Source organism: Phyllobates terribilis, unplaced genomic scaffold (assembly GCF_046119375.1).
Source record: "Phyllobates terribilis strain yellow unplaced genomic scaffold, ASM4611937v1 Scaffold_49__1_contigs__length_9717188, whole genome shotgun sequence".
NCBI lineage: Eukaryota > Metazoa > Chordata > Amphibia > Anura > Dendrobatidae > Phyllobates > Phyllobates terribilis.
In genome coordinates, this window is record NW_027362809.1 from 426,365 (window position 1) to 454,137 (window position 27,773).

The window sequence follows — 27,773 nt, forward strand, 5'->3', positions numbered from 1 at the left end:
GTATTCAACCCCCTGCAGATTTAGCTGGTTTGATAAGATGCAAATAAGTTAGAGCCTTCAAACTGCAAACGAGAGTAGGTTTTATGAACAGAAGCATAAATCTTACAAACCAAAAAGTTATGTTGCTCAGTTGAATTTTATTAAATTTTAAACATAAAAGTGTGGGTCAATTATTATACAACCCCTATGTTTAATATTTTGTGGAATAACCCTTGTTTGCAATTACAGCTAATAATCGTCTTTTATAAGACCTGATCAGGCCGGCACAGGTCTGTGGAGTTATCTTGGCCCACTCCTCCATGCAGATCTTCTCCAAGTTATCTAGGTTCTTTGGGTGTCTCATGTGGACTTTATTCTTGAGCTCCTTCCACAAGTTTTCAGTTGGGTTAAGGTCAGGAGACTGACTAGGCCACTCCAACACCTTGACTTTTTCCCTATTGAACCAGGCCTTGGTTTTCTTGGCTGTGTGCTTTGGGTCGTTGTCTTGTTGGAAGATGAAATTACGACCCATCTTAAGATCCTTGATGGAGGAGCGGAGGATCTTGGCCAAAATCTCCAGGTAGGCCGTGCTATCCATCTTCCCATGGATGCGGACCAGATGGCCAGGCCCCTTGGCAGAGAAACAGCCCCACAGCATGATGCTGCCACCACCATGCTTGACTGTAGGGATGGTATTCTTGGGGTCGTATGCAGTGCCATCCAGTCTCCAAACGTCACGTGTGTGGTTGGCACCAAAGATCTCGATCTTGGTCTCATCAGACCATAGAACCTTGAACCAGTCTGTCTCAGAGTCCTCCAAGTGATCATGAGCAAACTGTAGACGAGCCTTGACATGACGCTTTGAAAGTAAAGGTACCTTACGGGCTCTTCTGGAACGGAGACCATTGCGGTGGGGTACGTTACTTATGGTATTGACTGTCCCCACTGCCATGAGATCTTCCCGGAGCTCCTTCCTTGTTGTCCTTGGGTTAGCCTTGACTCTTCGGACAAGCCTGGCCTCGGCACGGGAGGACACTTTCAAAGGCTGTCCTGGCCGTGGAAGGCTAACAGTAGTTCCATAAGCCTTCCACTTACGGATGATGCTCCCAACAGTGGAGACAGGTAGGCCCAACTCCTTGGAAAGGGTTTTGTACCCCTTGCCAGCCTTGTGACCCTCCACGATCTTGTCTCTGATGGCCTTGGAATGCTCCCTTGTCTTACCCATGTTGACCATGTCTGAGTGCTGTTCACAAGTTTGGGGAGGGTCTTAAATAGTCAGGAAAGGCTGGCAAAAGAGATCTTTAATCCACACATGTGAAGCTCATTATTCTTGGTGCCTGAACTACTTCTTAATACTTTAGGGGGACCAAACAGAATTCTTGTGGTTTGAGGGGTTGAATAATAAATGACACTCTGAATTAACTTTTTACATTTAAAAAAAAAAAAAAAAAAAATTTGCTGCAGTGCATTTCCCACTTCCAGGCTGATCTACAGTACAAATGTCACAATGCCAAGTTAATTCCGCATGTGTCAACCAGCTAAATCTGCAGGGGGTTGAATACTACTTGTAGGCACTGTATTTGAGCTCGTCATCCAGTTAACTAGTGCAGCTTTATTTTTCCGGTTCACTAAGTTCAGCCATACCTGAAGATCGCAGGCTGCACTCACTGCTACCTACTAGTACTCCATTTCTCTTGGATATTTTCTCTGTAGTCTCTGCCCCTAAATGAGTTAAATAATACAGTGAGGGCCCTACAATATGAGTAAGTGATGGCACTCTCAGATGTACACGAGGGACCTCCAAAATCTCTAGAGTAGGGCACTTCAAAATGTATGTTACAGGGCCACACGAGGGCTCTCACAAAACTCAGCTTTCCTGCCTACTAAAAGGCCTCTGAACATTTGAATTTAGGGCCGCAGTATCACATGGTGGTGGTGGTGGAAGAGGAGGAGGAGGGTCAAGCCCAACGCTACAATGGGCACATTGTAAACTGCTATTGAATATGTATTCCACTATCTGAGTGTCAATGATGGAGGGACCGCCCAAATGTCTAAGTAACAGCTGTCCCTCCAAGTCGCATGTTACAGAGCCACCTGAGGCCTCTCAAGTAAAAGATCTACATACCTACTAGTACTTTCTAGCTGTGCTTGTAAAGTGCTGGGGAATAGCGAACTGAAAAATGATTTATGTCCGAGGGACCTACAAAATGTATAACTCAGGGCCCACCCAATTGTAAAAGGCGAAAAAAAGCCACAACATTATGTGTGAACAAAGGCTAAAAGGATATTTTTTAGGTTTCTCTAGTTTATATAGCCTTATATACAAGTGATTGTGCAGGAAAAACTGTTTCATAATCTTTTTGGCCTGTTAAATGCAATTTAGGTTAGGTTTGGTAGTTGTTCTTATGTGTCTGTAAAGTGGCGTAATACTGCGACAAACTTATTCCCAGAAACCATATGTGAGTCAGAAATGCATGCAGGCTCATTCTCCAGGCTCTTCCCATTCTGTTTCATCACTTTCCTATCCATTCCTGCCTTTTCCTCAGGCCCCCAGACCTCTTTGTAGGGTCCAGCATTTCCCATTGACTTACATTGTACTCGCTATTTGGAATGAATACGCGATTATTGCAAAGTACTCATTATGAGTATAGCGATTACGGATATTACGGTACTCGCTCATCACTACTGATCATATATGTGACTTTTCCATCTGTCTGTGACTTGTACAATATTTGTTTCAGGGTGAAGATCTGAGCCATATTAAAACTACAAAGACATATGTGAGGGGTGATGAGCGGTGTAAAGAGGAGATTCCTACAGATAACCGTCCAGGTGAGTAGTAACCACTAAATGCAGAGAAGTCACAGATTCTTCTCAGTCACAGGCTGTGGCTGGTTTACTGGTCATGTAGTCCAGCTGTATCACGATCGTGTGATCACCATTTTGCCTCTAGACCACAACATTCTCCTCCACCAAAAACAGTTCAAATGACTTTGGGCATTGAAATCCCTTTTCTATAGAACTTACAACCTGGAAGATCCACCTACCAACTGAAATTAGAAGATCCTGACTGTTACCTGCCCAGATCTGTAAACTACCAATGCAAATGACAGCATATGTAGAAAGTGCTGACAAGTTAGAAAATCACTTGAAGAAAAATATTATGATGGGCCTGTGAGAGAAAGCAGAGGGTAATGACGCTGTTGGCTTCTTAGAACCCTGATATCTTATTAGATGAATCTACCTTCTCTCTGTTCTGTGCCGCTGAATGTGCTCATATGGTCCCTACAAGACCAGGTCCAGTCTTTATGACCAAACTTCGCTTTTATGATAGGCAACATTAAACGTGCAGTGAGGGCCAAGTGTGAATTTCTGTAGAATAACAACAGAGTTTCCCTTTACCCTGACTTTTCAATTTATTTTTAAACCAAATAACTTCAAATAGATAAAGTATACAAAAACGTCACAACTTTGCCATGATATATCTCTAAGCTGTGAGTGGCTGATGGCTGTAAAAAATGTATTCATGCTTGCAGGAGATATGTTGGCATGACTCGAGCCCTGGTTTCATGGATTCACTCCACGTCATAAATTATATTATCGATCCTAAAGAATTTACATACAATTTATCCTGAAATGGGGAGCATTACTACTTTCTCTACTCTTCTGGTCAGGACTCATAGTAGCTCCAACGGTCTACCATAAATAAGTGCAACTCTGATTTAGTGTTGGAGTCCCCCTCTCCCAAACATACATTCTTGCTGGGGATGTAAAGTGTTTTTTTTTTATTCTGTCTTCTTTTTTTATACAGGTTCATTCTGTACGATAGTTTGATTGTGTTGGGATTGGCCTGCCTCACTTATGTGAGTCTGTAACTCAATGGTAGTCTTCCAAAAAAGGTCTCCATTGTCTCTTCCAAATGCCCGAGTTTTACATTTAAGACACCTCAGCTCTGCACTATTATAAAAAGTTTGCATTAAATGTATATTTCTTCTTGATACTCATCTGACAGAAAATATTGGCCCTTACTATAGTTTAAATTGCCAGGAGCTACCAAGATGCATACTCTTAATTATCCCAGAGAGGTTTCACCACTAGTTGCTTTTTTTTTTTATCTTTCCATTAGATGTGTTATTGTCTATAGTCAAAGTTTTGCCCATCACCCTTTAACCCCTCTACATTGATCTGTACTTACACCAGGCATGTCCAAAGTCCGGCCCGCGGGCCATTTGCGGCCCGCGGTCCGGACTAATAAGGCCCCCAGGTATCCAGCAGCATGTACCTTGCGGCCGCTGCCGCTCTCGTCGCCACCGCCGCTCAGTACTCCGGCGCAGGGAGAAGAGCCGAAATCTCGGACATCGCGAGATTTCGGCTTTCCTTCTCCCTGCGCCGGAGTACTGAGCGGCGGCAACCGGCCAGCCAAGATCTCGCGACGTGCGAGATCTCCAGCCCCCAGGGGTTGTAAGACGTTCAGAGGTCAGATAGGCTGAAGACCTCAGCTTAGTTGTGTAAAATTATATAAATAATATATATATTAAGTTATATATAAGTCCCTGCGCCACCTTACACCTCCAGAAAGGTTAGGCCAGCAGGGCTCTCACACAAGCTTGTGGTAGCAAGCTGTCATACCCTTCATTAACCCTTGACTGCCTGTCACTGTGCTATAATTCCATTATCTGATGTGCGACTGTTGCACAGCTTGCTATTCTCTGCCTGTGTTATAAAGCATATAGCAGTATCTTATTTTTGCTGTTCCACCCTCTGCGCCTTTTAATCTCTCCCCTTCTGGCCAATTTTTATAATGGCAACTACAAATAAGAAACGAAAAGTTGACAGTGAGGGCCGCCGCTTCCAGGACAAGTGGAAAGTAGAATATTTTTTCACTGAAATAAAGAATCACTGTGTTTGTCTGATATGCCAAGAGACCGTTGCTGTTTATAAAGAATTTAATGTCAAGCGACACTATCAGACGAGACATAGCACATACGACAAGCTAACAGGGCACGACCGAAGTGAAAAGTATAAGCAACTTGAAGCTGTTTTATTGTCACAACAGCGATTTTTTACAAGAGCCCGTGAGTCAAATGAAAATGCCACAAAGGCGAGCTATGAGGTGGCAGCGTTAATTGCTAAAAATTGCAAATCTTTTGCAGAGGGTGACTTTATCAAAGAATGTGTTATGAAAATGGTAGAGAATGTCTGTCCCGAGAAGAAGCAAGAGTTTTCCAACATTTGCCTGGCTCGTAACACTGTAGCACGGAGAATTGAAGAAATTTCATCGGATATTAAGAGACAGTTAATGTCAAAAGGAGCTGATTTTGACTTCTTTTCAATAGCCTGTGATGAAAGCACGGACCTATCTGACACGGCTCAGTTGCTGATTTTTTTAAGAGGGGTGGACGATGAAATGAATGTGACTGAAGAGCTACTTGACCTCCAGAGCCTCAAGGATCAAACAAGAGGGAAAGATTTATTTGATTCTGTTAGTTCTGCCATAGATGACATGAAACTGCCTTGGAACAAAGTTACTGGGATTATTACTGATGGGGCACCTGCCATGACTGGTGAACGAAGTGGATTATCAACCCTAATCTGTAACAAGGTGAGCGAAGAAGGAGGCAAAGCTATTAAACTTCATTGCATCATTCATCAACAAGTTCTCTGTGCTAAACATCTCCAATATGATCATGTTATGAAACCGGTACTAAAGACCATTAATTTTATCCGCTCTAAAGCCCTGTGCCACCGCCAGTTTAAACAGTTTCTACTGGATATCCAGGCTGAATATGAAGATGTTTCATATCATAACGATGTAAGATGGCTCAGTCGGGGGTCTGCACTGCAACGTTTCTACTCTCTCAGAAAGGAAATAGGAGAATTCTTGGAAACAAAGGGACAAACGATGCGAGAACTATCTGATCCAATTTGGCTGGCTGATTTGGGGTTTCTAGTCGACCTAACAAAGCATCTGAATGTACTGAACATGAATCTTCAGGGCAAAGATGCAGCGGTGAACCAACTTTATTCACACCTCAAAGCCTTTGGAACAAAGCTGCAACTTTTCCTAAGGCAGTTGTCACAAACACCGCCCAATACCATCCATTTTTCAGCGCTACAGGAAATAATTAACAGTTTTCCACAGGATGATATCCATGCGCAAATAAGCAGGTATGCAGCAGACATCACATCTCTGGCTGGGGAGTTTCAACGGCGCTTTCAAGATTTTGCAGCTATTGAAAAGGAGATCAGCATTTTCTCCTCTCCATTCTCTGTTGACCCCGACAATGCTCCTGATCAGTTGCAGCTCGAGCTCATTGAGCTACATTGTGACAGCGAGTTACGCAGTCGTCATCAACAGCTCTCTCTTGTTAACTTTTACCGCCAACTGGATAAGAGCCGGTTTCAAGAGATTCGAACATTGGCTAAGAAAACCCTGAGCTTGTTTGGCTCAACATATTTGTGTGAGAAGACATTCTCTGTTATGAACTTTAACAAGAACCGCGTGAGAACAAGACTAAGTGACTCTCACCTGCGTGACATTTTGCGCATCAAAACCACGGCCATTGAACCAGACCTAGTCTATGTGCTGCAGTCCAGATCCCAGTTTCACCCTTCACATTAGTGCAGGCTAGTTTCTTTTTTTTAATTGAGATTAATATGTTGTAAAATCTCAATTAATGTCAGTTGGATAGACAGTTATATATTTGAACACATGTATACTTGCTGTTATGTTCCTGTTCACATTTTTTGAACTTATAAGTTGACAGACAACCTTACATTACTTTGTGTAATGTACTTTAAAATGTTCCTGAGATATCTCAGTTTCCTGTTTTTATTATATTAAAGGGGTTGTCCAAGTTCAGAACCCAGACATACCCCCTTTTTCACCCAGGCAGCCCCCCTGCCATGGGCATCAAAGCATCTCATGCTCCGATGTGCTCCCTTGCCCTGTGCTATTTACAATGACACACTGCCGGTAGGAGGCTTCACCGGCTCTAATGTGCAGGCTTTAGCGCTGCTCTAGCTGGTTTACTGGTGATAAAGCCCGCCCATCAGTGCCGGTGACGTCACTGGGCTTTCTGCCAGCCCCGTGGAGAGCCGGGTATGTCACTAGAACTCCAGAAAATGCCTTTCCTCTGCGCAATTTAGTGCAGGGCAAAAGTAGGACATTGGAGCATAAACTGCTTCGATGCTCAAGTCGGGGAGGGGCTTCCTGGGTGAGAATGGGGGTATGTCTGGGTTAACCCCTTTAAGGCAGATTGATTAAACACCTGTTTAGATTTGTCATCCAAGTCACAAAATAAAAAGTATGCCGTTTTCAATAAACTTTGCAAAAAAAGTTTATTTGCATTCATTTTAATGGTCCAAAGAATGTCAAGCAAAATGATCGGCCCTCGCACATGTTCACTTCATCAAATTTGGCACTCTTAGAAAAAAGTTTGGACACCCCTGACTTACACAAAGACCCCTAGGATTGGACTTAATGTTGCCTGCTGTTCTGTGGTGTGAGATGACAAGAAGAATAGTCAGGTTGCCGGATGAGAACAAGGAGGGCAGAGAAAATACGAAATCAGAAGACAGTAGTCAGTAAACGGGCTGGGATCACAAGAAGAAACTAAGAAGAAAATACACAACACGGGAGCTGAACACAGAAGACTTAACCAGCGGAGAACAAGGCTGTATCAGGCTGCTTCCGGCATTATGCGTGAGCTTTAATAGGGTGTGGTGCTTTCCATTTGAGTTAAGTAGGGATCATATTTGACTTTGGAAGAGCGGATTTTGCTGTATTGGTTTATGGAAGCCATGTTTCTTTTCAAGAGTTTTTGAGCCACTAATCATGTGGAAACCTCTGTTTTTCCATTGACAGATGAAGGGCCTGATTGGAGGCTTGTTTTTTGTGAGATGAGTAGAAATTTTTATTGGTATTATTTTCGCATATTTCATATTTGGGAGGCAGAATGAACAAACAGTTGAACACCAAGCTCTACTGGTTCATGCTATGAGATTTTCTATCAGACTGTCTTGGTGAATAATTCAATATTTTTACATAACTTGCCATTTGTACCAACAGTTTAAGTAGAACTGTTCAAAAATATAAATTTCAAGAATATTTTATACAAATATAATTTTTTTTTACTTCGCAGATAACTGTACTAGGAGATCAGAGGGACGGCTGACATCTTCAATTTTCAAATCAGATGAGCTGGAGATCTCACAGGATACAATTGAAGGGAATGCTGTTACTCCAAATTTACCATCATCCCTTCACAGCAAAGATCTGTCATCTTATCCTTTCAAACAGGTCCTATCTTCTGATTCATTACCGACTACTAAGGAAAATCAAAGTCACACAATAAGCATTAAAAAACTAACTGCTCCTAAAGCTAAGAAGCCATTTTCACGGTCAGTATATGGAAATAGTTTTCCCCTCAAAAAGTTTTTTCTTAAACATCAAAAAATTCACACAGCAAAGAATAGATTTCCTTGTTTCAAGTGTATGAAATGTTTTAATAGGAAAGCAAGCCTTCTTAGTCACCAGAGAACTCACACAGGGGAGAAGCCTTTTTCATGTTCAGAATGTGGGAAATATTTTTCAGAGAAATCAAGTCTTATCAAACATCAGATAATTCACACAGGGGATAAGCCTTTTTCATGTTCAGAATGTGGGAAATGTTTTAACCGGAAAGCGCATCTTGATAGACATCAGAGAACTCACACAGGGGAGAAGCCTTTTTCCTGCTCAGAGTGTGGGAAATGTTTTTTCCGGAAAGCGCATCTTGATATACATCAGAGAACTCACACAGGAAAGATGCCTTTTTCATGTTCAGAATGTGGGAAATGTTTTAACCAGAAATCAGATCTTGGTACACATCAGAGAACTCACACAGGGGAGAAGCCTTTTTCCTGTTCAGACTGTGGGAAATGTTTTAACAACAAATCAGCTCTTGTTAGACATCAGAGAACTCACACAGGGGAAAAGCCTTTTTCATGTTCAGAATGTGAGAAATGTTTTACAGGGAAATCAAATCTTGTTAGGCACCAGAGAACTCACACAGGAGAGAAGCCTTTTTCATGTTTAGCATGTGGGAAATATTTTACAGAGAAATCAAGTCTTACCAAGCATCAGATAATTCACACAGGGAAGAAGCCTTTTTCATGTTCAGAATGTGGAAAATGTTTTAACCGTAAAGCGCATCTTGATAGACATCAGAGAACTCACACAGGAAAGATGCCTTTTTCATGTTCAGAATGTGGGAAATGTTTTAACCAGAAATCAGATCTTGTTACACATGAGAGCACTCACACAGGGGAGAAGCCTTTTTTATGTTCAGAATGTGGAAAATGTTTTAACAACAAATCAGCTCTTGTTAGACATCAGATAACTCACACAGGGGAAAAGCCTTTTTCCTGTTCAGAATGTGGGAAATGTTTTACAGGGAAATCAAATCTTGTTAAGCACCAGAGAACTCACACAGGAGAGAACCCTTTTTCATGCTCAGAATGTCAGAAATATTTTACAGTGAAATCAAGTCTTATCACACATCAGAGAATTCACACAGGGGAGAAGCCTTTTTCATGTTCAGAATGTGGGAAATGTTTTAACCGGAAAACGCATCTTGATAGACACCAGATAACTCACACAGGAAAGATGCCTTTTTCATGTTCAGAATGTGGGAAATGTTTTACCCAGAAATCAGATCTTGTTACACATCAGAGAACTCACACAGGGGAGAAGCCTTTTTCATGTACAGAATGTGGGAAATGTTTTAACCAGAAATCAAATCTTCTTAGTCACCAGAGAACTCACACAGGGGAAAAGCCTTTTTCCTGTTCAGAATGTGGGAAATGTTTTAACCGGAAAGCGCATCTTGATAGACATCAGAGAAGTCATAGAGGGGAGAAGCCTTTTTTATATCCTTAATGTGGAAAATGTTTTACTTGAAAAGACACACTTTTAGCAAGAAAAAATCTTGCTAATAAATGAGTGCATACTATAGACTGGAGGTAGCTTCCTTTGACCGAGAACAATGAGAGACAGTGTCCTTCCTGATCAGTGAGAGAACTGCTCTCTCCTCCAGCCCCACACTTAGCTGATTGGTGCAGAGGAGAGGAAGGTACTGGGACCTGTACAGAGGCTGCACTTCCTTACTGAGCAGCTGAAGAACCTAGCTCAATGACCTTTCAGATTATGTAACACTGTTTTACATATTTTTAAAAGTTGTCAGGTTCTGCTATGAACTGAGCCATTTCTTAATGAGTTTGACCTCCTGAATTTAAATTGGACAATTGAGTTTTCCTTTTACTGCTACATATAATTAATGATAAAAGCTTCAGTACTTTGAAACATTATTATTCTTGTAAATATACAGATGCAGAATATTTTGTTATGCCACTTTCCTGATATTTATTTAGAGAAAACTTAGAACAATTCAAATAACTAAAACCTGTCTAAACCTTATTGCGAATTTTAAACAGTTACAGAAATTGCACTACAAAATTAGTCCTCATTCAGTGACAACTGTTTTTTGCTTGTTTCTTGTACTCCTGTATCGGATCATCTATTAAAATTATGCAACAGTAATCTGCAAGTGTTGATGGATTTCCTTTTTCCTTGATATCTTTTCTCCATAGCTGCAATATCTTGGTTACATCTCTCACAACCCTCGTCTCTCACTACTCCACAGTTTGGTGTAAGAAAAGTCTAGAATGTAAGAAATTAATCATTAAGGACATGTTACAGCCAAGATCCTTATATGTTTTGAGGAGAAATGACACCAACTCTTCATAGTTACTGTATCTGCCCTTGAGTTTCCCAAAACGTTAGTTACCACAAATGCAAATCTAGACCATACAGCCTTTTCCTTGCCCTGCAACAACTGAAGAAACTCCTCATCTTGAAAAAGCTTAAAAATCTGAAGTCCAATAAAGACTCCTTCTTTTATTTTTATATTTGCTTCACTTAACCTTGGAAAATTATCAATCAGATGCATGAATGCTTTTACATTTTTATCCATAGCCTTTGCAAAGTTCTTCATTAGGCCCAACTTGATAAGATTTTGTTACCACCATTGCCTAGGTGGATCCTCAACTTCTGGATGCAGGACAGTTTACTCCCTTTCTGAAGTAAATGTCAGAGAGGCCAGTCCCTTTTTTTTGTAGCAATATTCTCTTGCATGACTATCCCACTCACACAGAAAGCAGCAGTACTTTCATGCAACAACCCTGACGACATATGTGAACAAGCAGATGTAGGAGCTTGTAAAGATCTGAGGTTGTAGGTTGTAAGTAATCACCTAGGCAGGTTAACGATGCAACAACATTTTATTGATCACAGCCACGGTAACAAAGCAATTCCAAGAAAATGGCTAAAATACCGTTCTCTCAGTCCTCAAATTCCCAATCTGGGTTCAGTAGTTCCACTGGCTTTGTATAAGGCCATACTCACTGTCTCCCAACTTTAGGTTGGCCCACAGATTTCGTATCTCCAGCCACTATAGTCTGTAGCCACAGTCCATGATCCTCTAGACGACAGATAAAACGATGAAAGCACATGTATCCCGTAGCAGCAGTCCTTGTAAGAAAGTGTAAATCCAAAGAACATAATCCATAATGGTAACATGTTTATCCATTCCTCCTTCCAAGTCCACGGTCTCCATCCTCTTCCTTTCAATCCTTCCACACAACTCTCCCTAAAACATGTCTGTCCTTTCTTCCACTGGGCTCAGTCCCCTCCCAGGTGAGAAGTGATCACACGCTCCCCCCTTAAACATTCACTGTTAGCTAAAAACAATGAAAAATAATCTAGAAGCCTTCATCTGATACTGCATGTAAGACCCCCTGTGATGACTGCTCCACTGTGTCTCAATCTACAGTCCCCTAATGAGATTATTGGCTGTTGAGACAATGGACTCCTGAGATAAAGATGAGATTAGTGGAATGCTGGACATTTTACAAGTGAATCTAGTGCACATACAGACAAGTTAGCAGAACTATATAAAACATAACAAGTAAATCACTAATACACAATAATAATATTAACAAAAATGGTGGTCCGTTGCTGGAAAAGTATTATAGTCTTTAGAAAGTGGGCAGCTCCTCACAGAGCTCCTGCCGAGCATCTAGCTATTTATCCTATATAAGACCTGACGACCGTCCTGAAAATTGTCATACATCTACCAGTTAACTTTCTGAGTGTGGAGGTACTTTGCTCCAGGGAAAAAAAATGACCAGGAAAAGCCACACAAAGACTGCGGGACAAGCAGGCTCTCAGCTCAAAGATGACACCACAGTTGTCATGCTGGAGACAGATTGAGCAGGGGAGACGAGGCGGAGGGAAGTGGTGGCCAGGCTGTAGCAATTTGCTTGAACAGAAACACAGGTCTCATCAGGTGACAGTGGCCTTCTTATAGCAGCTACCCACACCTGTGCATGGGTTCCAAGTGGAGGAGTTGGGTGTGCAGGAGATGGGAGAGGCAGCCGCATTGAAGGGGATGAAAAGACCACAAAATTGCATGTGGTACAATACTCACTGCACGACGGCCTAATCTGCACCAATGGGACATACATGTACCTGAGGAACCTACTTTAAAAGACGTTTTCATTGCAGTGGTACATTGTAAATTCTCTCCATCTGCTTTCAATGTACATTTTGGTGGTCTTAAAGATGAGATAGCAGGTATACGACACTGTGACGGGAGCTAGTTACCCCATCTGCAGATGTCCAATCTTCTTCTGCAGGCCCCTGACAAAGGCTTTTCTTACACTGGGATATATAAAATATGACTATCACACAGTGTTTTATAGAGAATCACACAAGCTATTTTTAGCACCCATTGTTCTCACCAAATAATACCCACAGTAGGCTCCCAGACAGCAGTTATGCAACAACCCATTAATCAGCACATTGTCTGTTTGCCACTGCTAAGAGAGCACAGGAAGGTGGGGGCCAGGATTGCTTCGGTCACATCACAGAATGTCCAACAATATGTGATCCACAATATTCACCCCACTTTATAACATTATGTCCCATTAGCTGCATAGGCTCTACGACAACCCCCATGTGGCAAAATCTTGGAGTACGGGGTTGATCCGTCACAATGCTCCCCCTTCCCGGACAGGATCGGCCTGCCCAGTCTACTCCCCGACGGATCAGCTGGAGGAGGTCCACGATTCATGAGGTTGGTAGCAGGTCAGTTTGTCGGTTTAGTCCATCGGCGTTACCATTTTGCTTGCCTGGTCTATAGTGGATGGTGAAGTCTAACGGTTGTAGCGCCAAACTTCACCGTAGTAGTCTGACATTGTCCCTGGAGACCCGATTAAGCCATACCAGGGGGTTATGGTCCGTTATGAGGGAAAACTGTCTTCCATACAAATATGGTTGGAGCTGCGTGGCAGCCCATACTACTGCCAGGCATTCCTTTTCGACGGCCGCATAGCTGACTTCTCGAGGCAGTAATTTCCGACTCAGATAAGCTATTGGGTGTTCTTGGCCGTCCGGCCCGACTTGGCTCAGTACTGCCCCCAACCCAAACATAGATGCGTCTGTGTGAACAAGTAAAGTTTAGTTGGATCGGGTGCGGCCAATATCGGGGTATTTGTGAAAGCGTCTTTTAGCTGGCGGAAGGCTTCCTCACACTCGGGGGTCCAGGTTACCTGGCGGGGGAGGTTCTTAAGTATCAGATCAGTGAGGGGCTTGGCAATGCTGCTGTAATTGGGGACATATTTCCTATAATACCCTGCTGTCCCTAGAAAGGCCATGACTTGGGTTTTAATACGTGGGGTGGGCCACTTGGCTACGGCCTCAATCTTGGCGGGTTCCAGTCGTTGTTTTCCACCCCCCACCCAATGTCCTAAATACTGCACCTCTGCTTTGCCTACATGACACTTGTTGGGGTTCAGGGTGATTCCGGCTTTGTGGATCCTATCCAATACTGTCTCTAGGTGATTTAGATGCTCATCCCATGTCGCGCTGTAGACGGCGATGTCATCCAGGTAGGCACAAGCATAGTCCTGGAGACCAGAAGCCGGTCAGCCAGCCTCTGGAAAGTCGCGGGGACATTCTTCATCCCAAATGGCATAAACCGAAACTGGAATAAGCCAAACGGGGTGAGAAATGCAGACTTGGGAATAGCATCAGGACTTAGGGGGATCTGCCAATAGCCTTTGCATAGATCGATGGTGGTCAAATACTTTGCCCCAGCCAGCCGGTCTAACAACTTGTCCACACGCGGCATGGGATACGCATCCATCACAGTTTTCTCATTTAGCTTTCGATAGTCTACACAAAACCTGGTAGTCCCATCTTTCTTAGGCACTAACACTACAGGGGACGCCCAGGGACTATCTGACTCCTCAATGACCCCTAAACGCAACATCTCCTGTATCTCTTGTCGCATCCCTTCTCGTACAGACTCCGGGACGCGGAAGGGGGGGCTGTCTCAGGGGGGTCTGATCTTGTGTCTCAACCTTGTGTTGTGCAAGTCGGGTGAATCCCGGTCTCTCTGAGAACATCCTCTGCCGCTACCTCAGCAATGCCTCGGCCTGCTCTCCCGGGCCCCTAGGTTTTCTCCTAAGTGTACCTGGTCCCAGGTTTTCGACTGAGTCCTCTCACCTAAAACATCAGGCAAGGGGAGTTCGGCTAAATCCTCTGTTTCGGGTGCGCAGATGGCAGCTACCTTTTCAGGGCGCTCCCGGTAGGGCTTCAGCATATTCACGTGGAACATGCGGATAACCCTGGGGTCGTCACAATCGGCGACATTGTAAGTGGTGTCGGCTATTTTCCCCACTACCCGGTAAGGCCCCTGCCATGCGGCCTGGAATTTGTTCTGCCTAACCGGTTCTCTAGCCCTCTGATCTTACCATACGAGCTGGCGCCATTGGGCTGCCTGCATGTTCACGTGCACAGCCTGAGTCAACTCCTGCAGGCGGTCCCGGAGTTCCAGCACGAAGGGCACGATAGGGGTTCCTGCTATGGTTTCCTCCCCTTCCCAGAGTTCCCGCACTAAGTCTAGGGGCCCCCTCACCCGCCTCCCATATAACAGTTTAATTGGGGAGAACCCCGTAGATTCTTGGGGCACCTCCCGATTGGCGAACAGGAGGTGCGGCAAGAATTTCTCCCAGTCCCTGTAGGTCCTGGTGAACGTCCCAATGAGTTGTTTTAACGTTCCGTTAAAGCACTCACACAACCCATTGGTCTGCGGATGGTATGGTATGGGGCGCTTCTAATGGACTTTACACCACACAGTCTCCACAGTTGGTTGGTCACCTCTGCCGTAAATTGGGTGCCCTCATCCGAGATAATCTCCCGGGGAAATCCAACCCGTGAGAAAACCTGGAGCAGGGCAGCCGCCACCGTCTCTGCCAGTATGTTAGGTAAGGCAGCCGCCTCTGGATACCGCGTGGCGTAATCTATCACTGTCAATATATACCTTTTCCCTGATGGACTGGGTTTGGCTAACGGCCCTATCAGATCGACCGCTACTCGGCTAAATGGCTCCTCCACAATGGGAAGGGGATGTAATTTGGCCTTGCAGCGATCTCCCCTCTTGCCAATGTGCTGGCAACTGTCACAGGTCTGGCAGTACTGACGAACATCATGGGATAACCCTGGCCAAAAGAAGTTTTGTGTCAGACGATGCCTGGTGTGGCTAACTCCGAGGTGCCCCGCCAAGGGTATGTCATGAGAAATTCGCAGCAACTCCTGCCTATACTTTTTGGGAACTACCAGCTGTCGTTTTATAGTGGGGCTCGTCCCTGAGTGAGTTTGCTCTGTAACCCCTGTAGAGGAGTCCCTGATGCCATATAAACTGTTCACCTTCCAGTACCCCTCTCCCCTCCTGTGCCTTCCCGCGATAACCCTGCAATGAGGGATCCTCTAGTACCTCCCTCCTAAATTCTGCTGGGGTGTCCCATGAAATGTGTCTGGCTATGGGAATACGCGAAGGGCTGTAGTGTCTTACCTGGGCCTCCTCCGAGTGTGATTCTGCCTCCGCAGCTCGAGCTTGTCTCTGGGTAGTCACAGGATATGTCTCAGCCAGGGGGGCGACCGAGAAGGAAGACAACATGGGCCCCAAGTCATTTCCCAGCAGGACATCTGCAGGCAAATCCTTCTTCATGCCGGTCTCGACAAGGCCATCCCCGACCCCTCCAGTTCAGGTGAATCTTGGCCGTGGGCAGTCGATGTATGGCTCCCCCAGCTACTCGGACCGCCACTGTCCGACCCGTCTTTTGGCCTTGGGCGAGATGTGACTTCACAAGGGTCAGAGTAGCTCCAGAAACTCTTAATCCCTGCAGCCGTTTCCCATTAATCCACACCGACTGTCGATGTTGTTGTCGATTATCCGCCTGGGCTGCCTGCACAGGGTCCACTTCATGCAGCACTCCCTCTATCTCTTCCATCCCATAATTAGCCATAGCCACCGATGCCGGGTTGGCTTCGCCTTGGTAGCAGTGTACAGCGGCCTGGTTGAAGGTAGCCATTTCCGGTTTTGGCCACTGGGTGCGCTGGGTCCGGTTGGGACAGTGTCTCTGCAGGTGACCCAGCTGATGGCAGGTGTGGCATCACACCCCAGGAGGACTCTGGTAGGCCGGGGTATTGGTGGGTCCCCCGCCAAGCTTCTGTTTAGGGGCCTCCAGACCCATGGGAGGGCCCCTTGAGACAGTTTTGGACCCTGACAATTGGGCCCTCCTGGCATCATAATGTTCATCGGTCAGCCGTGCGGCCTCCTCAAGAGTCGTCGGTCCCGAAGCCATTCTTGCGTCTCGGGAGTTAACCCAGTAAAGAATCGTTCTAACGCGATGAGCTGTAGGACATCCTCCTTCGTGTCTGCTTTGCTACCTTGTACCCACTGTAGCAGTGACCACCATAGTTTACAGGCCCATTCTGCGTGGGTATTCGTTTCCCGTTTTGTGGTTTTGCGGAACTTTTGACGGTATGCCTGTGGTGTTAGTGCATACCGGGCCAAGATCACTTCTTTGACTCGCTTATAGTCCATACAGTCCTTAAGGAGGGACCAGAGGGGCATGACTAAGTACCTACTCAAGGTCGCACGGCGGCTCAATCGACTCCGTGAACCAGGGAGGGACCGAGCTGGGGGACCAGGTGCCACTCTGGGACCGACCTTGTATAAGAGCAGGTGATTTCCATGGGTCAGATGGCAGGAACTGACCGGTACAGCGGATGAGCACGGCAGGAAGGCTGATGGGTGGTCCGGGTAGACAACCTAGCGGGCACGACAGGTAACAGGCAAGTGCTTCCAGGTAAGCAGGCTGGTGGGCACGACAGGTAACTGGCAGGTGCTTCCAGGTAGGCAGGCAGGCGGGCACAACAGGTAACTGGCGAGCAGGACTGATAGGCAGACAGGCTAGCAGGACTGAAAGGCAGGCTGGCGAGCAGGACTAACAGGCAGCGGGACCTGAGGGCTGAAGCAAGTGTTAGCATACAGAACAACAACCATTGCACATGCACCTCCATTTTGGAGGAGGTGCCTTATATATGGGAAGTCCTCCGGCCATTGGTTGGGGACTCTTTAGGACGGCGCACATGGCCCCTTTAAGAGGGTCACTCCCTCTTAAAGGGGCCACACACGCTATCCTAAAGAGTCCCCGGCTAATGCACCGTGCCCAGGAAGCTGCGTGCCGCAGCAGCAGGGGGACCAGAAGACGCCGGACCAGGACCGCGGCGGTAAGGAGGACGGCGTCTCTGCCCCCTGCTACAGTACCCCCCACCTTTACGCCCCCTCTTCTTTAGGCCTGCAAGAAATTCTTTAAGAAGATGAGGGGCATGGATGTTCTCCCTGGGTTTCCAAGACCTCTCTTCTGGGCCAAACCCCTTCCAATCCACCAGAAAAAAGGTTTTTCCTCTTACCCTTTTGGTGGCCAAAATGTTCTCTACCTCACAGACGTCCTCAGCGGAGACCGGAGCTGGGGTGGTACCTGGATCGTCAGAGAAAGAATTAAGGACAACTGGTTTGAGGAGAGATACGTGGAAGGAGTTGGGAATCCGTAGGGTGGCCGGGAGTTTTAGCTTGTAAGCCATGGGATTGATTTGGTTCAAAACCTCGAATGGGCCGATGAACCGCGGACCCAACTTATACTATGGTATTTTGATACGAACATATTTAGAGGAGAGCCAGACCTTGTCTCCTGGACGGAATTGAGGTGGATCCAGACGTCTGTTATCAGCATGTCTCTTCATCCGCTCGGAGGACTGAAGAAGTGCAGATCTAGTGTCCTCCCAAATAGAAAATTCACTGACAAGAGACTCCGCAGCATGATTGTCCACTGAAGAAGAGACAGGAAACGGAATCCGGGGGTGTTGACCGTAGACCACAAAGAACGGGGATTTGGAAGTAGACTCGCTCTCATGATTGTTATAGGAGAACTCGGCCCAGGGTAGGAGCTCAACCGAATCGTTATGGTGAGCGTTGACGAAGTGCCGAAGAAAGCTGGTAAGGACCTGGTTGATACGTTCCACTTGACCATTGGATTGAGGGTGATAAGCAGAGGAAAAATCCAAGGAGACATCCAGAAGCTTGCACGTAGCTCTCCAGAAGTGCGAAGTGAACTGGACCCCGTGATCAGACACAATGTGGAGGAGTAGGCCGTGGAGACGAAAGATATGATGGATGAAGTCCTTAGCGAGCACAGATGCAGATGGGAGATCAGGCAGAGGGATGAAGTGGGCCATTTTAGAAAAGTGGTCAGCGACCACCCAAATGACAGTACAACCGGCAGAAACAGGGAGACGAAGGCCTCCTCCGCTTCGGAAGTCCACTCCCTGGGGTTTGCTCCCTTATGGGTGAGTGTGGAGATGGGAGCAGTCTGGGAGGAGAAATGTGGGATGAAGAGGCGGTAATAATTTGCGAAGCCCAGGAATCGCCTTCAACCCCTCCGGTAAGGGCCACTTTAAGACGGCAGAAACCTTCTCGGGATCCATCCGCAAACCAGTCTCGGAGATAATATAGCCCAGGAAAAGAAAGGAGGTCTGCTCGAAGAGGTATTTCTCAAATTTTTCATATAGGCGATTCTGCCGGAGCCTTAGCAGAACCTGACAAACATCCCTCCGGTGTGTGGGCAGGTCCGGAGAGAAGACCAGGTAAACCCCCACGCAAGATTACAGGAGATCACGGAAGATGTCGTTAACCAGCTCCTGGAAGACGGCTGGGGTATTACAGAGACCAAAGGGCATCACGCGGTATTCATAGTGACCGTCCCAGGTGTTGAATGCCGTCTTCCACTCGTCTCCCTGGCGGATCCGGACCAAATTGTACGCCCCACGAAGATCGAGCTTGGTGAAGATCTTCGCGCCTTTAAGGTGGTCGAACAGCTCCGAGATGAGAGGCAGGGGGTACTTTTTCTTTATAGTAATCTGATTAAGACCCCTGTAATCGATACAGGGACGTAGTGAGCCATCTTTCTTCTTAACAAAGAAGAATCCTGCTCCAGCCGGGGAGGTAGATTTCTGGATGAATCCCCTAGCAAGATTCTCCTCTATGTACTCAGACATGGCCCGGGTCTCAGCCAGCGACAAGGGGTAGATTCGCCAACGGGGAGGAGAAGCACCAGGTACCTGGTCGATGGGGCAATCATATGGCCTATGAGGTGGCAGAGTCTCTGCTTCCTTCTTGTTGAAGACGTCCACATAGGACCAGTAAGGTGCCGGCAGACCAGGTAGATTAGCCGGGGTAGACGGGGGTCGAACTGGACGAACCGGAACCAGGCAGGACTCATGGCATTCCTGCCCCCAACAGAGCAGTTCACCTGAACTCCAATTCAGGACGGGTTCATGTCTCCGAAACCAGGGAAGACCAAGCAAGAGGGAGTGAGAGAGACCGGACAGCACATGAAAGGAGATCTTCTCCGAGTGCAGCATTCCCACCTGAAGGGTTACAGGCTCTGTGATGAGCAAGATGGTCTCCGGAAGAAGTCTCTCATCAATGGAAGCGACCGCCAACGGTTCAGCCAGACGTATGGTAGGAATTTGATACCGCTCCACAAGGGCCTGAGAAATGAGATTCCCAGCGGCTCCGGAATCCAGGTGAGCGGTCTCAAAGAAGCGGGTCTCACCACAGGAAATAGAAACAGATAGAGTCAAGGACGGAGAGGATTTATTCTTGTCTAGGACGACCTCTCCAAGCGGTCCTAGACACTGGAGTTTCCCGGCTTCACCGGACAGGAACGGATCAGATGCTCCTTACTGCCACAGTAGAAGCAACTCCCCTCGGCTCTGCGCGTCTCCTGGCACAACTTGACCATCTTGGTTTGGTCAATTTGCATGGGTTCAGGTGAGCATGCCCGGGGAATTGCTGGTTGGGAGGCAGGCTTTTGGAGTACAGGAGCGAGACACGGAAATCTTCTCTCCTGGGTAGTCTCCTTAGCTCGTTCCAAAAAATGGATGTCAATCCGGGTAGCTAATAACAAGGGGTCGTCCAGGGTGGAAGGGATGTCACGACCGGCTAGCTTATCCTTGATCCGTCCAGAAAGACCCTCCCAGAAGGTGGACACTAGGGCCTCATTGTTCCAGGCAAGCTCTGATGCGAGGGTACGGAAATGTATGGCATACTGGCCCACGGTGAGACTCCCTTGGTGGAGACGAAGAACTGAGGAGGCAGAAGAAGTTTTTCGTCCGGGCTAATCGAAGACTTTCCGGAAGGCAGTGAGGAAAGCCGGAAGATCGGATACCAGGGGATCCCCTCTTTCCCACAGATGGTTTAGCCATGCCAATGCCTCCCCGGTGAGGTGAGACATGATGAACGCCACCTTGGCCCGGTCGGAGGGGAACTGATGTGCCAGGAGTTCAAAGTGCAGCGAGCACTGATTTAGAATACCCTGACATAAGACTGGGTCACCACCAAAACGTGGAGGCGCAGAGAGCCGGGGGCCAGAGCCGGATGCCATAGTGCTAGTAGGTTGAGGCGCCGCCGGAGCAGGTGCCGCTCTGCTAGAGACAGACACAGATGGGGTGGACAGCGTGTCCAGGCCGGAGTTGACAGACCGCAGGTAGGTCAGGATAGTTTCCTGTTGGGATCTCTGACGTGAAATCTCCTGGTACAGGTCAGAGAGCAAAGGAGCCTGGGGGCTACCGGGTTCCATGGCCTGTGCAAACTGTTGCAGGTCCGGGTGGTGGAACCTCTGTGCTGCGGTGCAAGGAGGGACCAGAGGGGCATGACTAAGTACCTACTCGGCCTGACCAAGGTCGCACGGCGGCTCAATCGACTCCGTGAACCAAGGAGGGACTGAGCAGGGGGACCAAGTGCCACTCTGGGACCGACCTTGTATGAGAGCAGGTGACTCCCACGGGTCAGATGGCAGGAACTGACCGATACAGCGGATGAGCACGGCAGGAAGACTGATGGGTGGTCCGGGTAGACAACCTAGCAGGCACGACAGGTAACAGGCAGCTGCTCCAGGTAGGCAGGCAGGCGGGCACGACAGGTAACAGGCAGGTGATTCCAGGTAAGCAGGCTGGTGGGCACGACAGGTAACTGGCAGGTGCTTCCAGGTAGGCAGGCAGGCACAACAGGTAACTGGCGGGCAGACAGGCGAGCAGGACTGACGGGCAGACAGGCAGGCTGGCGAGCAGGACTGACAGGCAGCGGGACCTGAGGGCTGAAGCAAGTATTAGCACACGGAACAACAACCATTGCACAGGCACCTCCATTTTGGAGGAGGTGCCTTATATATGGGAAGTCCTCCGGCCAGGGACTCTTTAGGACGGCGCGCGTGGCCCCTTTACGAGAAAGGGAGCGCGCGCGCCCTAAGCCCGGGAAGCCGCGTGCACCAGCAGGGAGGCCAGAAGACGCCGGACCAGGACCGCGGCGGTAAGGGGGAGGGCGTCTCTGCCTGGCAGGGGGCAGAGACGCCGATGTTACAGTTAACATGTTTACATAAAAAGAGAACAGAATTGTGTGAAACTACAACTGAAAAAGTTCTATCTTTAGCTAAGGACTGTGAAGACCTGGGGTCTTCCATTGGAATAATACTACTCAGACAACACAGTGTGAGGGTAAAGCAGTGTGGCAATATTTTATTGAACCAAAAACGGACATTAAACAGAACAGTCCCAGTAAATACCCAAGATGGTACAACATTACACAGTCTCGTCCTTCCGCTGACCCGCCAGCGATAGAACTGCAACTTTGGGACTTCCAGGGCCAACTAACTCAACCAGTGGCCCCCGCTTTTGGCGGATGCCCACAGAGAGGAGGTAGCAGCAAGCTTTGGAAGCTGACAGTACATCGAGGTACAAGGCTAAAAGACCCAAGGGTCCAACTCTGGCCTCGCCGAGAGTTTCTATGGGTTCCAGGCGACCTGGCGACCCAAAACATATCCATGGGGCCAGGTGACTTCATCCTCCCAACCTGGTCTCCCCAAATGTATCTATGGGTTCTCTGATGGTCAATGGAGCAGATCCATATCCTTCCAGTCAGGGCCGTACATCTTTAGGCGGAGTCATGTAGAATCCAAATCTGTGTCTCTCTGGATTGAGCTATGCTACCAAGCTGATGCCCTGAAGACTCTGACTGATTTTTGATTCTCTCTTTCAATTCTCACTGCTACAGAGGCATATGTCCCTTAAATAGTTACAGTTGTCCTTTCACGTACGCATCCACAGGTCAAGGATTAGGGAGGGTATTATTCCACAGGGCTCATGTCTCATTGTTTGAGCATTTAATCAATATATATAGTTGATATAGCAGGGGTTCTTGTAAATCAACATCTAGATGGCTTTAGTACAATATGCAATTAGCATAGTAACAAACATCATTGTTTAAAAACCAAGAGATGTCAACATTCAGCTTTATACAAATAATCGTATGTCCTTCTTGACCAGCCACAGAAATACACATACATTCACAAACACAATACTGGATTTCTCTTGCCTTAACAAATGTAGACTTCTGGCTGATTAAGATAAAAAGCTGTTTTGTCACAAGGACCTATTAAGGTTTGAATCTTATCCAAAATATAAAAAAATAAATTCTAACACTATCACATCCATATTACAATTGGAACATGAGCCAATAATGAATAAATTGAAAAAAATGCAACGAGACAGGGATGATTATCATATAAAAAGAAAGAAACACAAAGTGTGCCCTGAGTGATTGAACAAAAATCTAAAAATTCTCTACTTATGCAATTAAAGGACAAGGCTAATGAATGTACTGATACAAATAAAAAAATATTGAAAATAATAAGATCGAACCGAAGATAACAAATAACAAAATAATTGTCCTACCAAATAGAATTGAACCTTTATCAATTTCAACAGTTGAATCTACAAAAAGCACTGTGAGCAGGAGAACAATTTTGACAAACGCTCCTCCTATACAAAATTCAAACACACTACTTTCATCTTCTGAATGGAAAACCTCTACCTTCATTTCGGTTCTTAATGCAAAACAAATCTAGACAACATTAGACTACAAATAAATAGAATGAATGAAGAAAGGGAAAGAGCTTGTCTAAGTTAAAATAAAATGGAGATGACTCGCCCCCTGGGCCGTGGGGCACTCGGATCCGGGCAATAGGGAAACGGTGGGAGTAGTAGTGGCAACCCGGTTCCGTGGCTCAGGGTGGTCAGGCCAGTGGTAGTCCGTTATGTGCTGATGATTATGTCCGACTACACCACCCGTGGATTTGCGGTCATTAGGAACCGCCGCTGCAAGGCAGACCGCTGGGGCTGATGATGTATGCAGCTGGGATGGTGTGACTCCCCACGGGAAGAGTGCGGCCCCAGGGCAGTATAATGGATGGTGGGAGTGATGGTGGTGAGAGTCCCAGTGCCGTTAGTGCTGGAGGAGCAAGGAGCACACAGACAACAGGTTGCAGTCCAGGGTCTTTACTAGAACAGGTAAACTGGCCCACAAAACAGTCCTGGCTAGGAGGGGACCTGGATGTCTGAGAGCAATGGGAAATTGGCCCTGGTCAGGGTGAGGGTGTAGGCCTACCGTGCTTTCTGCGCTCCTTCTGGCTATCTCCTCCTTATAGGGTAACAGCCCATGTTTCCGAGCTCTCCGTGTATTCTCGCCTGTATGGCCTGCGACGTGGGTTCCTTTCTGCTCCCAGCCTGGTACGGCTTTGCTGGTCCCTTCTGTTGTGGCAGAGCCTCCAGGCTTCTTAGACCAAGGAATATACAGTCCCCTACAGACTGGTTATCTGCTGTAGGATGTGGAATCCTCCCAGCCTCAGACACCAAAGTCTGGTAAATTAAGTCCTTTATCTGCCAAGACAGGCTCACTTCGCCTCTTGTCTCTGGCTTGTGGCTCTCCTCCTGCCACACTTCCTCTTAGGTGCAATACAACTTTCTGTCCCTGCTCTGCTCTGGGACACGTCTCAGTCCTGAGACAGGTCGTCCAGTTCTCCCTAACCCTGCCCCCAGCACCAGCTTTTATAGGGGCAGCCAGCTCCCCCTACTGGCCTGAGACAGGAGGTACTGCATGCTAATGTTCCCCTGACTAGAGAACCTCCCCCTTGCTCTCAGACATAGCTTTATTAAACTTGTGGCATCCAGGCCAGGGTGACACAGAGACAACTAGAGGCAATAAATTAAAGTCTAATTCCACCTAATGAAATTGAATCTCTTGCTCTAATCGAATTCTCAGATCCCATTTCTACTCCACTACTGGACCTCTCAATATATGACACTACATCAGACATTGTTTCATCTACAAAAAAAAACAAGCAATATTATCATAGTGGACAATACCACAACTGGTACTAAAGGTCTGGTTGCTTTTTTACCTCGGGCTGTATCTCCTAAGAAAGGGCAATTAACCAACACTTCTCCCCCAAACCAGGGAAAAGAAAAAACCTACTAGAGGAATGCAAAAAAAAGAAAAGAGGGAAAATAAACCTACCCCAAGCCCCAAACAATAATACTCACAAATATTTTTAATCTGTCAGACTACCTTTTATAAAATGATGATAAATTAATATTATCAAAAGGACTTTCTTTTTGTGCCACAAACAAACCCAAAGACTTTGATCTGTTTTTACATCTTCAGGTATTTACGAGGAACATGACACTGAAAAGACATTCATAGGCAATTTCTCGCTTATGCATTAAGTGGACCCTATCTTTTACCATATGCGTTTCAGAGATACATAGTATAGCTGGATGGAACTGTTTTAAATACGTAAAAACCGCACATCTCTTAGTGGCTTCCCCATCAACCGGACATTCCACGATATCACATCTAGCGTACCCTTCCTGGTATAATGCGCCCCATCCTGGTCCCCTTCCTGGTATAATGTGCACCATCCTGGTCCCCTTCCTGGTATAATGTGCTCCATCCTGGTCCTGTTCCTTGGATAATGCGTCCCATCCTGGTCCCCTTCCTGGTATAATGCGCCCCATCCTGGTCCCCTTCCTGGTATAATGTGGCCCCATCCTGGTATAATGTGCTCCATCCTGGTCCCCTTCCTGGTATAATGTGGCCCCATCCTGGTCCCCTTCCTGGTATAATGTGCACCATCCTGGTCCCCTTCCTGGTATAATGCGCCCCATCCTGGTCCCCTTCCTGGTATAATGTGCACCATCCTGGTCCCCTTCCTGGTATAATGTGGCCCCATCCTGGTCCTGTTCCTTGGATAATGCACCCCATCCTGGTCCCCTTCCTGGTATAATGTGCACCATCCTGGTCCCCTTCCTGGTATAATGTGGCCCCATCCTGGTCCCCTTCCTGGTATAATGTGGCCCCATCCTGGTCCTGTTCCTTGGATAATGCATCCCATCCTGGTCCCCTTCCTGGTATAATGTGCTCCATCCTGGTCCTGTTCCTTGGATAATGCGCCCCATCCTGGTCCCCCTCCTGGTATAATGTGCTCCATTCTGTTCCCGTTCCTTGGATAATGTACCCCATCCTGGTCCTGTTCCTTGGATAATGTACCCCATCCTAGTTCTGTCCCTTGGATAATGTGCCCCATCCTGGTCCCCTTCCTGGTGTAATGTGCACCATCCTGGTCTCCTTCCTGGTATACTGTAACTCATCCTTGTCCCGTTCTTTGGATAATGTGCCCCATCCTGGTCAGTAGTGTAGCAGTCCTATGTATCTTCAAACTCAATTTGACAGGTGCCACGCCCCTATCAAAGTGTATCAAAGTGTATCAGTGTGTAGCTGCACCCCTCCTCCCCCTCCCCTGTATTGTATCTTGTTCAGCATTTCATATGAATTTCATATGACTTTGATGTTGCTATCAGAGTATTTACTCTAATTTGATAGTGTGATTCTTAGGTCATATATTTTATACGTTTGTAAAAACCAACACTGCTAATCACCAAGCACTGATCACATTTCACTGATGAAGATTCTCATTTTATATGAGTTTTATAGCCCCAAGAGTTTATTCTTATTTGATAGGCTGATTCTTATTGCTTGGGCATATTATGTATGTGGCCAAGTTACAATTATCATTTTATATGAGTTTTATATCCCCATACTGTTTATTTGATAGTGTGGATCTTATTGCTTGGGCATATTATCTATATGGCCAAGTTACAACTACCCCCAAGTATATAAAGTGTGTGTTTTATACGGATGTAAAAGCAAAGACACAGTAAAAGTATTAAAAGATTTTATTGTTCTAAAAATAAATACATCTCAAAGACATTTCAATAATATAAAAATCCTTACAGAATAATATAAAAAGTATCACAAGTACAATTAATATACATCATTACAATTCTTACAACATAATATAAAAAGTGTTACATTCACATGTACCAAATTGCATGTAATAATAATAATATACATCATTACATTTCTTGCAGATTGATATAGAGTGTTATAATTCAGTCAGATCATTTATCCAATACATCACTTACATCGTGAGCCACATGGATTGTAGTATTGGTAGAGACCTTTTTTTAGGCAGCGAAGTTCCTTGTGTGATACCTAATGATGGAGAGTGTAAAGATTGAATAGCGCGGGTTGGTGTGGATGGCGTCCGGGGTGTAGATACATCGCTACCTTCACTGATGGAGATTTTTAATCCATCTAAAAGCTGTCTAGTAGCGCGATTGCCCACAACTGTAGATGAAATATTTAGCTCAGCCATTGCCTGCATAAATGAATCCCAACCCCGAGGCAGATTCCTGCTGGTCAGGGCATGGCTCTGTGTTGTACGACGTACCAAATCCAGCAAGTTAGATCCTGGTATTACAGTTCCTTTGAAAATAAATTTGCTTTTATCATTCCAGGATGTAACATTTTTATTCTGCAGCAGCCTGTTTAGTAAAAATTCAGCCTTCTTTTTCTATCGTTGGTTTACATGGCTTACAATTTCAGTGACCTCTTGATTTTTATCAGGGCCTGTATTTGGCAATTGTTGCTGATCAGATTCAGGAGTGCTGACGAGATATAAAGTTGTTACTTCTTTTGAGCTGTGCCTCGCATGTACCAAGTATCGTTGTAGCACGGAACTATACATTTTAATTTTCACATCATCGGGTATGTCACGACGTTGTAAAACTGCGCTAATTTCATCATCAAGGCCACGAATAACACTCTCTCGTATGTTATCTGTATTAGAGGGTCTTCGTTTGACTTGATCCTGTTTGGAGGCTAGATACATTTTCTCTGTATGCCCCATTATTTGCCTGTGAGCAGACTTGTTATTATCGGTATTGCAAATCCTAAAAGAGTCCCTATAAACCCACCGGTCAGCTTTAGTAGGCGCTTCTTTTTCTTTATGGGCTGCGATCTATCACTCAGGGTTCTTATAGCTTTACGGCTCTTCTTTAATATGTTTTTTTGTCGCTCTTTCAGGGGTATTCGGCCTTTTAAAAT

The 27,773-nt window shown here is 46.2% G+C and overlaps 1 protein-coding gene across 1 annotated transcript in view; it reads left to right on the forward strand.

Annotated features, from left to right (window-relative positions):
• The window catches only part of LOC141191613 (uncharacterized), a 56,300-nt gene extending 45,739 nt beyond the window's left edge, over positions 1–10,561 (forward strand). Inside the window, exons 6-7 of the mRNA XM_073661537.1 lie at positions 2,721–2,811; positions 8,124–10,561. Coding sequence (XP_073517638.1) covers positions 2,721–2,811; positions 8,124–9,901 — 1,869 coding nt within the window. The 3' untranslated portion in view covers positions 9,902–10,561. The remainder of the gene's footprint in view (positions 1–2,720; positions 2,812–8,123) is intronic.
• The last annotated feature ends 17,212 nt before the right edge of the window (positions 10,562–27,773 follow it).